The 15,281-nt window shown below is 51.7% G+C and overlaps 4 protein-coding genes across 4 annotated transcripts; 2 read left to right on the forward strand and 2 right to left on the reverse strand.

Moving 5' to 3' along the window:
• Window positions 1-1,217: 1,217 nt before the first annotated feature.
• Window positions 1,218-3,019, reverse strand: N7458_011531 (asparagine--tRNA ligase DED81; the record flags this gene model as incomplete). The annotated part of the gene is made up of 2 exons (XM_056914913.1): window positions 1,218-1,344; window positions 1,416-3,019. 2 exons carry the CDS (start codon window positions 3,017-3,019, stop codon window positions 1,218-1,220), a joined length of 1,731 nt encoding a protein of 576 aa, XP_056759667.1.
• A 2,534-nt stretch (window positions 3,020-5,553) lies between these two features.
• On the forward strand, window positions 5,554-8,061 carry N7458_011532 (putative differentiation regulator (Nrd1); the record flags this gene model as incomplete). The annotated part of the gene is made up of 1 exon (XM_056914914.1): window positions 5,554-8,061. The coding sequence occupies one exon, from the start codon at window positions 5,554-5,556 to the stop codon at window positions 8,059-8,061; it is 2,508 nt and encodes an 835-aa protein (XP_056759668.1).
• Window positions 8,062-10,971: 2,910 nt separating this feature from the next.
• Window positions 10,972-12,907, forward strand: N7458_011533 (Iwr1 domain-containing protein; the record flags this gene model as incomplete). Its single annotated transcript, XM_056914915.1, has 3 exons — window positions 10,972-11,038; window positions 11,283-12,602; window positions 12,681-12,907. 3 exons carry the CDS (start codon window positions 10,972-10,974, stop codon window positions 12,905-12,907), a joined length of 1,614 nt encoding a protein of 537 aa, XP_056759669.1.
• A 192-nt stretch (window positions 12,908-13,099) lies between these two features.
• On the reverse strand, window positions 13,100-15,269 carry N7458_011534 (Transcription factorfungi; the record flags this gene model as incomplete). Its single annotated transcript, XM_056914916.1, has 6 exons — window positions 13,100-13,140; window positions 13,195-13,268; window positions 13,321-14,112; window positions 14,177-14,408; window positions 14,465-14,721; window positions 14,770-15,269. The coding sequence occupies 6 exons, from the start codon at window positions 15,267-15,269 to the stop codon at window positions 13,100-13,102; spliced, it is 1,896 nt and encodes a 631-aa protein (XP_056759670.1).
• Window positions 15,270-15,281: the final 12 nt, after the last annotated feature.

Below are 15,281 nucleotides of genomic sequence, written 5' to 3' on the forward strand. Positions count from 1 at the left end.
GATCCTGCAGACTCGGACGAAACCTGAATCCCTCTCCCCACAGCCATAGAGCGGGGCAACAAAGGTCCAGCTACAATCGAAAAGCCTGATCTCGTATGGATCGAGGGCAAGAGTGTCGTCGCCTCGCCTCATATGGTATTTGCGCTAGGAATATCGTCGGGCCTTGCCTCAGTCCCAAAGATACCTACATTGCTGAAGGACGACAAGGTTCTTGCTTGAGGAATGTCCTGAGATGAACACTACGTGGATAGAGATGCTGAATGACATACTTTTGAGGTAGGGAATTCGTAAATGTCTTTGAATGAGCTGGGAGCGTATGATGGATGAAGACTCAGGTATGGAACAGTCAAGAGGCGTCTCTCTCTCTCACACATCCTCATTTCCATACGATGTAGAAGATGAACCACATCTGGATATCAGAACAGAGAGTACACGAACACAGAGTACCTATTTTTCAAACTCCATGCCCGCCAAGAATGTTGACATATTCCATACGATATCATTGGGATGAATGCACCCAGAACATGAAAGGATATAACCCTGCAGAGTTCAGACTTGTCCTGGGGATATCGGTCATATCCCGAGCATGAGCATGAGCGTCCTTGTGGTGCGGCATGCTAGGGTTTGTATCGGACTTTGAGGCTTACATCGTCTGACATGGCCACCATCATGTGATCACTTAAGAGGGCCTGGGGCTTTCGGAAATTGGAGTCGAGGCCTCGAGTGGATGGACTGATGTTATGTCGTTACTGATACTCTTTATCCTTTGTACGGTAGGACTAGTCCTTTGGCAGTTGATTGGGAGGTACCAGGGCGAATGGATCTGCAATCTATGTAGTGGCGTCGGGCCAGTCTTGGCTTATTTAATTCCCACCTTCTCGTGTCTAGGGCAGATCATTATTTTACTAGCAGCTCCAAATCAGCAAGAACAAGATTGTGAAATTCTCCATTGCATGCATTCCCATGCTACAGCAAACCTATTTTATCGATCTAATTCAAACTAATCCAAGAATCCGTAATTCCACATCAGCTAATACCAATCCATGCACGCAACACATACTCATCATAACATGGCGTAAGCTATCTATACCACAACGAGACCAGACCGAGCCAGACTTTGACAACCCCGAAAAAAACGGAGTGATACAAGGCGGAAGCCTAACTTGTATCTAGACCTGATACTCGTTTTGAGTCTACTTCTTGCTTGCTGCTTGCACTTAGGGCGTGCAGCGGCCCGTGAAACGAGGGTACAGGGAGCAGTCGCGGACGGTGTAGCGAGCGCACAGCCAGGCCAGGAAACGCTCCAGACCGAGACCGTAGCCGCCGTGGGGGGAGGTACCGTACCTATTGTGGATGGTTAGTTATAAAAGTAAAAGCTAATGCCATGATGGGTTTGTGTAGATGGGGTGACTTACTTGCGCTGGTCAGTGTACCAGTAGTAAGGCTTGGGATCCATGCCCTCGTGCTTGTACGCGTTCATCAGCTCGTCCCAGTCATCCATGCGCATACTGCCGCCGACAATCTCGCCGACACCGGGCATCAGCACGTCCACACTCTCGGTGACCCGGCGATCGCTCTCGTCCTTCTTCATGTAGAACGCCTTGATCTCGGCGGGGAAGTGTGTTAGGAAAATAGGCTGGTTGATAATATCCGTCATCTTGCGCTCGGCGGCCTCGGCGATATCGTCACCGAAGGTGTGAGTTTGACCTTCCTCGTTGGGAATGTCGTGAGCCACCAGCCAGTCAATGGCGTCGGAGTACTTCATCCGCTTGAATGGCCGCGAGGGAGGCTTGAAGTCTGGGTTCAGCGTGGTGATGTACCGCGACGCCTCGGGGTCGGCGAGCAGCAGCTCGATGACTCGGCAGATCATGGCCTCCAGGTGGTCCAGCAGGTCGTTGAAGGTGATAAAGTCCAGCTCGGCTTCGACGTGGGTGTACTCTGACAGGTGGCGGCGGGTGAGCGACTTCTCAGCGCGGAAGGACGGGCACACGCAGAACACGTCACCCAGCGAGGGGAGACAAGTCTCCAGGTACAGCTGCGAAGACTGGGTGAGGTAGGCATTCTCGCCGTAGTAGTCGAAACCGAACAAGGTGCTACCACCCTCGACCTGGGTCTGCACCATCGCGGGAGGCGTAACCTCCAGCATGCGGTTCTCCTCGAAGGCCTTGCGGAAAGCGCGCAGGGTAGCGGCGCGCACCTTCATCACGGACGAGGAAGTCTCGCCACGCAGCACCAGGTGTCGGTTGTCGTACAGTGTCTGGTGGTCGGCGTCCGGCGCCACGCGCGTGGTGATGGCCTCCTTGTCGCCGGCAGCGCGGCCAATGATCGTGAAAAAGTCGGCGTGCAGCTCACGGTCGTTGGGGGCGAACTGCTTGGGAGGGACGGCGCGCATCTCACCGTGGATAGCGATGGAGGTCTCCAGGGTGAGGGTCATGATATCGTAGGTCTTGACCAGATCGCCGGTCAGAATGCACTGGAGGTAGCCGTAGCCGTCGGCCAGGGTGATGAAGACGTAGTCCTTCTGCGCGCGCATGCGGTGGACACGGCCCAGAACGCGCACACGAGTACCCGCGGTATCAGAGTCGGGAGTGCGCAGCGAGACGATAGCCGGGTCGGTCACGTCCAGGCGAATGCGGACAGGCTTTGGCAGGGAAGCATCCTCGGTGATGACCACCTTCTTAGCCTCTTCCAGGACCTTCTGGCGCTTCTCAGCCTCGGCCTTCTCGCGGATCGCCAATTCATGCTCCTTGGCGGCCTTCTTCTTGCGCTGCTCCCACAGGTTGGTGGCCTTCTTCATGGCCGACTTCGTGGCGGGCTTCCACTCCAGCTTGGCGGCGGGGTCGACATCCTCTCCGGGGGCATCGGTCTGGGACTTGCGGGTCAGGTACTGGATACCTTCGGTGGTGGGGGCGTGCTGCACAAAGGCGTGCAGAAGGGTCTTGTAGGGGGCAGACTCGGTGCCAGTGGCCGTGGCCTCGTCGTGGCCGACGTCCTCGTCGATGTAAATGGACGGCGCCATGACGGAGGACTATTTTATGTGGAGAGAAAGGTAGGGAGAAGGAGAGGGTGCAAGGACAGGTGGTCCCAAGAAAAACCCGTGTGTCTGTCTTGTCGGGGGTTTGCTCGCTGGGGTGTCTTGCTAGGGAGAATTGGATTCTGCGGGCACAAATTCGTGGAAATAGATTAGCCGGGTTATCTGGTGAGTCATATCGAGATTGATAGGGATAGACCAAGCCGTGTGTGATAGATGGGAATGTTGCAGATATGTGGTCAGGTCTGGTGAGTATACATACCCTCGACAAGGGAACTAGCAATGGCTCTTATCGAACCTCAATTGGTAAATTGTCGAGGGGAAAGAATCGCACAGTCTTGCAAGATGGAGGGGTAAATTTCCGCGGATCGCGGGTTTCCCCACGGGTGCCTAAGGCAGGAATTTAGAAGCCTGAGGTTTGTGATGCCACGCAAACATGTTCATTCTTTCAGAGGGAGGACAAGACTAGAAGTACTGGCCTTGAGAGATAATGCAAGGAGATAGTTACTTAAATTTGTCTTATCTCTAAGATAGTCTAAGGTCTCGTGTCGATTCCCGACTCGGGATGAAGAACGGAGTTCGCCTGGTTTCCATATTCATCCTGTAGCCAGCGTGGGCGATAGTTAGTCAATGGGCAACTAATTAACTCAGGAGGGATTGAGCCCTGATCAAATCTTCTTTTCCTCGAGTGGTATAGAGAACGAAAGCGGTGTTGCCTCGCAGTCGCATCATTACTTACAATCTTAGTTGAGGGACAAGGTAAGGGATCACGGGACGGGGTCGAGGATGAGTCCCCTCTGGATATGATTGACTAACTTCTACTACAGTAGATGCTTTACACATCGACACTGTAGATTGATATACACAGAATAGTATATATATTATATATTATAGTCAACATATTGGCGATGACATGCCCAGAGCAAGTCTCTCGTAATCGCACTTCTATGATCGGGTTAGTCTCTCTGCAGGTGCCCATCACCTACAGGACAGGTACGGTTCTTCCTGGGTGGCGCTAACCGCTCAGCCCCCCCCTGGGCGCTATGGTTCATGGGCGATGGTACCTTAATATCGGCTTCTGGATAGTCTTAAATAAGACTCCTCCAGTACTGGACTGGCATGCCAGGGGCAACTCCGGGGTTCTGATGATTGGCGGGGCCTGATCCAGCGGGATCCAGTTCTGATCCAATTGGGCCAATGGGAATGCAGACATGCGTCCCAAGTTACTCCATCCTGATCCAGTCTGATCCAGTTCTGCAGCAGCCACGGAACTTGGGGCGTCTGTTTACATATTTGGTTACCCCCGTTCCCGAACGGCGTCCACAGGGAAATTATTATCATTTTGCATCTTGGTTTACACATGCTGTCGTGCACACCAGCGTAGTCATTCCGAGTCCAGTATATACCACTTCTGGCCAACTCCTCTCCCAATTCCGATTGTCGTAGTCTCCAGGTGAATTCGTAGTTGGTGAATAGTTGGCTCATTCGCGGTTCCTGTTCTTCTCGTGATTTTCCCCTTTTCCACCGTGCTCGCGGGCTCTCCTCGTGGGAATCCGTCTTTTTGCGTGTCCGCTCACCTCGTTCCTCTCGTCCCTTTCCCTCTTTCCTCCTCCTTCCTTCTCTTCCCCCTTTTTCATCAACCTTCCCGCTTCTTCCCTTCATACCTTGCCTGGATTCACGTCCTTGCCTTTCATTCTTTCTTACACTCGTTTGATCTCCTTATTGCTTTTTTTTTTCTTTTACTTTCGACTTCTCTCTCTCTTCTTCGTCACTCTCTTTATTCTTCTCTACCTGTAATTATCTCCCCCCCTCGAACCTATCCCGACTAATCCACCTCCCCTCCTCCTCTTCCTCTCCCCCCCCTTTTCTTGTCTCCATTAGCCTTATACCTTTTGGGATCCCTCCCCACCTATCCCTTTTCAGCTAATAACTCGTCTTCATCCGTGATAGTCTTTTTTTTTCTCTGCTCACTCCGCATCTTTGTCTTCCTCGCTCCTGGTCCTGAACCCGTTATATGGCCCTCGTATAATTGTGACCAGACTGGACCTTGGAAGCTCAAGACTCGAGTCGCAGGTGAGTTTCTGTGCTGCTGCTGGAATCTATCTCCAACATCTCCCACTCCAACCTTACTCCACTTGATCGGTTCTCTGTTGCATCGTCCACCCACTTACATGCACTTTTCTCCTAATTCTCGACGCCTCCTACTTGATGAACATTGCCATTGACACTCCATTTTTTCACCGTCAGATTCGTCTCCAGTGAGACCATTTCTCTTCGTCGTCGCCGGCACTCCACTCCTTTTTCTTTTTGAACAGCCGCCTCCCCCGTGATCCGCCCCTCGATACCCGTGTTTGGGCAAAATCTCAGCAACATCGGCCTTGAAAAACTCATCCCGCTGAATGGTGTGCTAAACGTCAATCTCTCACCCCCTGAAAACCCGCCCCGAGTCGAGTTCTCCATCTGGACAACGCTCCCGTGGTTAATTCCCCAGGGACGACTTATATTCAGACGTTCGCCTCGCCATGCAAAACTCGGAGGCATCGAGCATCCCGAACAGCGCGCGTTTCTTTCCCCCTAAATACAACAACATCAACGGCGACACCGGATTCTCTCACGGCGCCTACAACTCCAATACCCCTCACCAGGGTTTCTCGAATCGCAACCATCGGCGCGCTAATATCCCTACTATAAATACCGCCGCCGCTGGCCATTCCGCTGATATGGCTTCCGGAGCCGGGTTCGATATGAACTTCACTCCCCTCCTCCCATCCCAGCTGCTCGTGGGCAGCCCCTTCCAGCCGGGTACTCCCTCGGCCTTTGCCTCGCCGCAATTCGCCAGCTTTGGCGGCTTCCCTCAAGCCAATGCCAACGGACACGCGCAGAATCACCAGTCCCATCAACTCGGTAGCCCGACCCAAGGAATGCAGAACCACGGTCTGTACCTGTCGACCGACGGCTTGGGCGCGTCCCAGCTGATGGGTGGCCCCCAGTCCCCGATCAACGCTTTGCACCACGCCAGCCTTGGAAACGCGGCCCTCGGCAGCCCGGCCGCTTCGGTCGCGCCAGGCCTGCTCTCTGGAACCAGCCGCACAGTCTACCTGGGAAACATTCCCGCCGAAACAAGCGCGGAAGAAATTCTCAACCATGTGCGCAGCGGTCAAATTGAGTCCGTCCGTCTGCTCCCCGATAAGAACTGTGCCTTCATCTCTTTCCTCGACAGCAGCTCCGCTACTCACTTCCACTCCGATGCCATCTTGAAGAAGCTGGCCATCAAGGGAAATGACATCAAGGTCGGCTGGGGTAAGCCTTCCCAGGTCCCGACCTCGGTGGCCCTCGCCGTGCAGCAATCGGGCGCGTCGCGTAATGTCTACCTGGGCAACCTGCCCGAGGAGACCACGGAGGACAATCTCCGGGAGGAACTAGGCAAGTTTGGACCTATTGACACCGTCAAGATCGTCAAGGAAAAGGCAATTGGATTCGTGCACTTCCTTTCCATCAGTAACGCGATGAAAGCGGTCACCCAGTTACCCCAAGAGCCACAATGGCAGGCTCCCAAGCGCGTATTCTACGGTAAGGATCGCTGCGCTTACGTGTCCAAGACCCAGCAGCAGAACGCCGCGCAGTTCCTGGGCATCGCTCCTGGCTACGCGCACGTCTTGAACTCTGCAGACCGCGATCTGATCTCGAATGCGCTCGCTCAGCAGTCAGTCGCTGCGGCCGCCGTGGCTACGACCGCCGGAGGCGTGAACAATCTGGGCAACCGGACCATCTATCTTGGAAACATTCACCCCGAGACTACGATCGAGGAGATTTGCAACGTGGTTCGCGGCGGTCTTCTACACCACATCCGTTATATTCCCGACAAGCATATTTGCTTCGTCACCTTCATCGACCCTACCTCAGCCGCCTCATTCTATGCTCTCAGCAACCTGCAGGGACTGATGATCCACAACCGTCGCCTGAAGATCGGCTGGGGCAAGCACTCGGGCCCTCTCCCACCCGCGATCGCCCTGGCCGTCAGCGGCGGTGCATCCCGTAATGTCTACATCGGTAACCTAGACGAAACATGGACCGAGGAGCGCCTACGACAGGACTTCTCCGAATATGGTGAGATTGAGTTGGTGAACACACTGCGCGAGAAGAGCTGCGCCTTTGTCAACTTCACCAACATCGCCAATGCCATCAAGGCCATTGAGGGCATGCGCAATCGTGAAGAATACCGCCGCTTCAAGATCAACTTTGGCAAGGATCGCTGTGGTAACCCCCCACGCCAGGCCGGCAACCAGGGCAACTCACAGCAGAACCGCAACGGCGGTGGTATTGATGGCGGCCCACAGTCGCCCTCCCCCGCGCTGAACGGCTTCCAGCAGAACCTGAGTCAAAATGGTTCGCAGTCTAGCCCGTCACGTCCCGCTCTCTCCCCGGCGCCGGGCTCCACGGGCTCCCAGAACGGCCAGCAGCGTCACCCGCTCCAGAACGTGTCCTCCCCCTCCGGCGTGCTGAACGTGGGCGCCAACAACCCACTTACCATGTACCTGAACCAGATGTCCGCCCAACAAGCGCAGGAGCAGGAGAACCGCCTCTCCGACCCCATGGTCCTGGCCGGTCTCCAGGCCCAATCCCAAGCCCCGTCCCAGCAGTCCCTGTACAACAGCACCAGCAACGGTGACCTCTCCAATGGCGCCATGGACGCACCTATGCACCATGGCCACGCCCACAAGCCCTCTGCCAACGGTTACCTCAGTGTCGCTGGCTCCGGCCCCGGTCACCACGCCACTGCTAGCACCAGCAATTTGAGCGTGCCACGCGCCCAGCACTCCCGCGCTGTCAGCCTGCCTTCTTTCTCGCAGGAGCCTTTCGGCCCGGTCTCCAGTCAGCCGAGCCACATCCGCTCCGGTGCGCACCAGCCTCAAGCTAGCTTCTCTAGCTTCTCGGGCCTGGGTGGCTTGAATCACTCTGGCTTTGGTCTAGCGATTCAAAATGAAAATTCTCTGCCCGGGTGGGCAGAGGAGGAGATTGGAGCGAAATAAAACGCCCCATCAAGAGTTTCATGTCCTCGCATCTACCTCATCTCATTGAAGATGTTAATATTCGACTCATTATATCTTTGCCACTTCGCTGGTGAACCTTAATGGCATTTTCTTTCTTTCTTTTTTCCAATTCTCCCCTTCTGTTTACCCCTACCTTTACTTTACAACCTTCTTTCTCTTTTCTTTTTTCTTATTTACACATAGTTTATTTTTTTTTGTTCTGACTGTGACGCCATCTCTATCATTTTTACTATCTACTTTTTTGATTTATTGTACTGCTCTTAATCATTCTTCTTTTTTTTTTTATTATTATTTCTTATGCTTTTTATTTCAAATTTTCTTATTTCCTCTGGACTCGGACGTGACTCTTGCAAATGACTTGTTTCATACTGCCTCTTTTCTCTCTCTTGCTCTATATGGCTATTGGGCTTAACCTGGCCTGATCTAGCCACTATATACCCAAAATATACCATCCATACCCCCCTGTCAATGGTCTCGCTACGATCCTCTAATCACCTAATTCTTCACTTTATCATTATGTATTGCTAGCTGATTATGATTTTCATTGCCTTCTATCCCTTTCGCATTTGTCTTCGTTTCTGTGTTTGATTGCTTCCAGCCCAGGCGAGACTAAGGCTGCAATGTGTATCTGCTACCTTTCTTTCCACTATTTCATTTCTTCTGTGTGTACTTTGACCTCTTATTGGTTTGGTTTGTTTTACTTTACCTTGTCTTGTTTTGACTTGTCGTGCCATGCCATGTGGATGCTTGCATCGGGTGGTACAATATGTGACAATACCCTTGTATCTCAATAGTTTTCCTGCCTGGAGGCGGAGGCAGAGGCTGGGGTGGCTGTTGAGCCTTTGTTTTGAGGCGGTGGGTGGTATTTGTGTTTACTGCTCTTGTGTATCTAGTTGGGTGGAGAGCGATTTTGGAGGAATGAATGAGTCGATGATGTTGAATATTCGGTGCCGAGATCGTACTATGGCGATACAGCGTAGGGTGAAAGGCGTATAAAGTTCAATATTTATCCCTTGTCCTGGCTAAAATGGGGATCATGTAGACTGCATGTACTCTTCGCTTCACAAGTCGTCTCCCACAGTTATGACGTTATGTCTGCAATAGACCTTTATTAACTTTCTTCCGCCTCCTCATCTCATTCCACCACTTTTGCCACTTCCCTCCCCCATCGGGCTAACTATCAATGTCCTTCGAAGTACGGAGGGGTAGTGGGTCAAAATCATTAGTTTTGCCCTGATTGTTGGCTGAGGTTTCTTGATTTTCAGCATCTACAGAGTAATTAGTCACATGACTAGTGACATGGATTTCTTCCTCGTCAGATTGCTCATTGAGCATTGCAGCAATCATCTTCTTCTGTTGATTGAATCTTTGATGTTTATTTTGATTGGTTTTAGGCCTAATTGGCCAGGGTTTCCAATCAGCTGGTCTGCCAGAAGGATGCAAATGCCAGCAATCTGATACCGTATGATTACGCATATGGCAATGCGTGCAGTATCTTCCTGAATTTGATAATTTTTTCCAGGGTTTTTTGCTAATTCGACGTTTTTTATTAGCGGATTGATTTGATAGATTTCTTACCTGTCGATTTTTCTGGCGATTTGCCTGATTTGCCTGATTCGTCTGATAGCTATCAGCCATAAAGATTTGTTCGTTGGTTTGCATATGGCCGCGCGCTTCGTCAATCAGATTAGCGAATAGCGATTCGATCGTGTACGATTCGGCATCTCTGCGAAGAGATTGAATAATATTCTGGATTATTGGTGCATATGATTGGTCAAGATTGTTGAGCACCCATGCAAAAACGATCTGCTTAGGGAAATCAATCCCTAGGCTTGCCAATTCGATTAGCAGACGTCTTATCTCAGTAAGATAGTCATGCACGCTATCGAAATTGCTCAATTGGCTATTGAAGAGCTTCTTCAATATAAGGAATTCAGTGGTGAATCCTTTTGGTCGATATTGGGTGGCTAAGGCTTCCCATGCTTGATAGGCTGATTTGGTATCTCCCAGCCAGAAAAGCGGGCCATCTTTGCATGATAATTTGATAGATGACAGGGCATCTCGATTTATCTGATCGATAGTCTTGAATCGATCAGATGGAATAGCCAGTTCATTTTGCCCTATTTCGGAGATAGTAGGGCTAGAAGATCTTCCAGGTCTATTAGATCTTCTTCCTGACCAAATCGCAATGCTTCTGCAATCAGGTGATCTTTGATCAGGTGGTAAAGCAATTGCTTTTTCATAAGACCAGTGTTGATTAGGAATCTGGCCTTGCTGAATAGCAGGAAGCTTAGTGTAGTCGAATCGAATGGCATCGATTAATCTCTCTGAATCAAGAATAGCTTCGATTCGGATAGACCAGGCAACATAATTTTCTTCTCCTTTGAGAGGATCGATATTATGTTTATTAATCATTTTGAGTTGAAAAGACTTGATTGAATTTTTGAAAAAAGATTGTTTTTGTCAAGAAAGTCGAGATTTCTTAGTGTTTCGTATAGAAAAGCGGACGCGACCGGTAAAAATCGAGTATAATTTTAGGAAGTCTGAGGAGCTTTTGCCTTTTTCTTAAGACAGAGAAGTTTCTCTTAAAGGTAAGGGGATTTTGATGAAGATAGAAGATCGGAGGAATAGTGTAAGCCGAATTGAAATAGAATCAATTCGGGCTCATAACCTGTGAGCAAGCTATGCTGCACAGGTAGGTAAGGAGGAAGAAGATTGAATAAGATAGATCGATAATGTATACTCCAATCCCCGTGCACGTGATCCACGCTAGACCCAATTCAGACTAGTCCACGAAAGCTTCCCATCAACTCGTCCCCCGACGGGCTGAGCTTCATCCCACCATCGCGGTGCTGCTACAACCCAATCCAACCATCAGATCTCGTATAAATGGCTCTCCCACCAGAGCAGATCAACATCAAGCGGCGTCGCGAGGAGGAGCCCGTGGAGACACTTTGTATGTCACTTCCTTTCTGCTGTCAGAACTTTGTTTTGCCGTTGTCTACCCCACGATCTAGACCCCGCCAACGCATTCTTGTGATTATTGCCTGTTTTGTGTCCGGTTTTTGAATTGGCTTGTGTGTTTTTTGATGCTTTGTTTCTGTCTTTACTTGTGGATAGCGTTGTTTTAGATTCATTGCTTGTCGCTTTTTCGTCTTGTCTTCGACAATCCGTCGAAGCCCCTCACTGACTCTCTCCAGATATCCAGTCCGCCTCGCGCCAGACTAAGCGCCGTTTCACTGACTATGTCTTCGAGCGCGTTACCATCAATAGCAAGGATGTCGGAAATGACGCGACGGGCCCTCCACCGGGAAATCCAGCCGCCCAGCGCCTGCTGCGCAGCCCTCGCTCCGTGAGCAGTCTGCACATCCCCAACCGTCGCGCCAGGCAGACGACCAACGCCAACGGTGTGCCCATAGTACGCGCTACATCCCCAGGTGCAGAGATCCGCGAAGCCCAGCGCATGGCCACTGCCAGAAAGGAAGCCGAGGAGAAGCGCCAGCGTACTCTCCAACCTCAGCCCGCACCCCAGCCCACTCCCAGTCCAGCTCCTTCCTCAACGACGGAGCTAGGAAGACCAAGCTCCCCATCCGTGACACCCTTGTCGAGTCACGCCCAGTCCCTCCGCCGCTTTCAGATCTCGCGATCCAATAGCCCGAGCCTCGGGTCACCGCGCAGCATGGGTGGCGGTATCCAGAAGCGTCGGCCAGACGGCGCAGCGCCCGGTGTAGCCGTGCTTGTCGAGCAGCTTCGGCGCCAGCCGCACTCGCGCCAGGCATCGATGGTAGCAGGGCTGGTGGATCGTGCTCGAGTTGATGCAGCTGTGCCAGAACAACAGCCCGACGAGGTCCCAGTGAAACCGCGCAAACGACCCCTCGTCAACCAGGCGGAGAGAAAGTGGCGTGCAGAGCGTCAGGGCGCTATTAATGCTGCGAAGCAGCATCTCTCCGAGGTGCTGGAGAACTCGGCGCAGCAAGCGCATCAGAATACATGGGACGAGGAATCTGAGCGTCTCGTCAAGGATTTGGAGCAGGTTGCGCTTGAGTTGGAGCACGAGCATAATATGGAGGTTGACGATCATACAATGGACTTTACGGAAGCGCCTGGTCCACAGCAGCCGCAGCTAATGCCTCCGCCTATCTCCCCGCCGAAGCCGATGAAGTATCAGCCCCGTCCGCCGAAACAGCCTCGCAATGTACAGCAACAGCCCGCTCCGGAGGCAGAAAAGGAGGGCGACGTCAGTGTGGGTGCGGGTGCGGGTGCTAGCGCTGGTTCGGCTGTGGTCGAGGATAATGAGGATGACTACGTCTACGACGTGTATATCCGTCGACCGCTGTCGGAAAGCGAAATACTTACCAATCCCCTGGCAGAGCTGGAGTGTGAGCAGCAGCTTCAGCAGCTTGAGGCGGCGAGTCGGGGGATTGGTGTTATTGTCATTACTGCCGAGGACGAGGAGTACTGGGAGCATTTCGTGGAAGATGAAGAGGAGGTATGGGATAGCGAGGATGCGGATTCGAATGGTGAGTGCAACGCAAGATGTCGTCCGAGGTTTTGATTAAAGCGGTAATTGTTTTTGCTGACAAGTTCTATCTGCATAGCTGAAAATAATCCTGCAAACGAATATCCCGATGAAGAACTTTCGTTATCGGATGAAGATGACGATCCGACTGCTATCTACCACAAATACAGGCATCGTGCTACCTCTGATGACGAGGAGTTTGACATTGATGACTCTGGTAGCGAGGGTGGTGCCCGGTATGGATCTGGGTATGGGTTTTCGCAACGGTATGGTGGGGATAGGGATTCAGATGAGGGTAGTTATTGATTGTATCGGTATTTGACGTGTTTTGCAATGTTTTTTGTCTGTTCAAGTGTACAGAGGCAATAGCATATAGCGTATCGACATATGGTGTTCCATTGTCGGGGAAGACACATCCGATGAAAATAAAGCATAGCCAGAGCATCAACTTGAGCTTGTCCAGTTTTAACTATGGAAGATGTCGATACAAACCATCCATCACATGAAGCCTGTATCCTGCGTGAAGTCGAATAGAGGCGCTGTAGCAGTAGATTAATGCCTGGCCAATTCTAAAACTTGGCAAGTAAACGTACCGTTCATGATCGAATCAAGGTATGAGACAGGTGAGAAGTCCATGGGATTCAGCATATCCAGATACCCCTCCGTCCTGACCAAAAGTTAGCCCAGAAATTCATTCAACACGCAAACTATCGTCTTACCCAATTCCAAACATTGGTGCAGTATTAGCGCCGATAGCTGCCAAATTCTCATTCTCGGCACTTCCCATTTCTCCTTCTCGATCCAAGGCACTTCGTAGTGTGACCAGAGCCCTGATATGCCGAGCTGATAACCACTGGCTTTCACTATCAGACACTGCAGTGCCATCATCACTGACCCTGGAATCCGACGAGGAAAACACATCAATTACACGCTGCTGCAGACTGCGGCATTCGGGGTCATTCCGGGTTTCTTCCCAGATGCAGAGGAGCAGTGTCGAGCTCAGCACTGTATGGACCATTGACCAACTGCGGAGCGGTACCACGCTGAGGGCTTGGAATTCCAGAAAAGCCTTTGATGCATCGATCAAGCTTCCCTTTGCGCGGGACCGAAGAAGTTCGGATTGAGGGTGGACGAGTCGTGGAGGGGTCTTCTTCATGGCTGGGCGGCAGATTACCGATACGCAGAATGAGGTGTGCATTCTGAGTGCTAGATGTTGAAGGATTTGCTGGAGAGAGGTGCAGTTTTCTTTGGATTGGAGGTAGGACTGGCCGCGCTGGGAAATGCTGTCCAGTCTTTGTAGGTAGCCAATTGCTTGCTCGACCTCGTCCAGTCCGATGGTCTCTGCTCGCATGATATCCAGGCCAAGTCGACATATCAGGTGCATTACAGCCTCGTATGATAAATCCTGATGTTCGAAGACAGGTTTGTCGAGGGGCCACCCCGTTACTGTGACGATGGGTGGGCGATCGTAGCATAGGCAGAGAAGACTATCTTGCCAGACGATGGTTGACCTGGAATGTACATCAGTTGATAGGCTATTCATTCGAGGCTCTTGAGTGATTTGTCTAGACCTACCAAAGCGTCCGCGCCTTGGTTTGCACATGCTCAGGCAGATGTGCCGTGCTTCGTTGCGTATGCAGCCCCATCGTCTGCGCGAGTCGCACCGTCGTACCGAGCAGTGCCCATGCCGCATCAGATTGGCCCATGTTTTGCATTGTATTACCCAGAATTAGGAGTGCTTGGATGATGTCCAGAGATGGCCGGAAGAGAAAATTGGCTAAGCGGAGGGCATGAAAGGACCTGCGAGCTGTTGTACCGTAAGCAAGCGACCATCGGTGTCCTCGATACGGGCTTCATCCATACCAAAGTCTGTTGCGAGCTCCAGTCGCTGAGGATACTCAATATCGGAGTAATGCGCTCCTGCGGCCAAGGTGGCAAGCAGAAGACTGATATGACCAATAGATTGATCTGTCGCCCACCGCTCTGTGATCTTGTCAGAAGTTTTGAATTCACCTTCAGAATGGGCATTCAGATAGGTGTATAGATCAGATTCGAACCGGCCCATGTCTGTCAATATCGGGTTGAACGGGTAGGCAGTGACCTGATAGTAATGGAAGAACCTGGATCTAGTTAGTCGCTAGTAGGCGGAATCAAATGGCTAAACATACTTCAAGACCTCATTTCTCTGCGGCAACACACCCAGCAATGCTTTCCACCGATCCCGCGGTGTCTTCGAGTCCATAAAAGGATAACTATTAAAAGTATTCTGCAACCCCAAAACAGACCCAACCTCCCTCGCCACCGACTCATTAGCATCCGACGCCCTCAACCGCAAAATAGACACAACCGAATTATCCCCAGAATAAACATAATTCTTAGAACTATCCTCTGGCCGAGCAGTCCTCTCAGTATTATCATCTCCCACGGCACGCGGTGAAGCAGGCGATGCCGAGCGAGTAATCTCTCGATGCGAGGCCGATCTGCGCCGGGAATGCGAGAGCTCGTACGTGCAGATCTGCGGGTGTTTGCGTCTTTGACAGGTTTTGCAGGGCTGAGTCCCGTCGCATTTGACTTTGCGTTTCTTGCAGGGGTAGCAGGCGTGAGATTCGCGCTCGCGGCTTTTTAGGCGCAGCACTCGGTCTACTTCGTCTTGACTGGGGCCACTCATGGTGCCGAGGTT

This window comes from Penicillium daleae, assembly GCF_028827525.1.
Source record: "Penicillium daleae strain IBT 16125 chromosome Unknown utg000009l_segment0_segment0, whole genome shotgun sequence".
In the NCBI taxonomy this organism is placed as follows: Eukaryota; Fungi; Ascomycota; class Eurotiomycetes; order Eurotiales; family Aspergillaceae; genus Penicillium; species Penicillium daleae.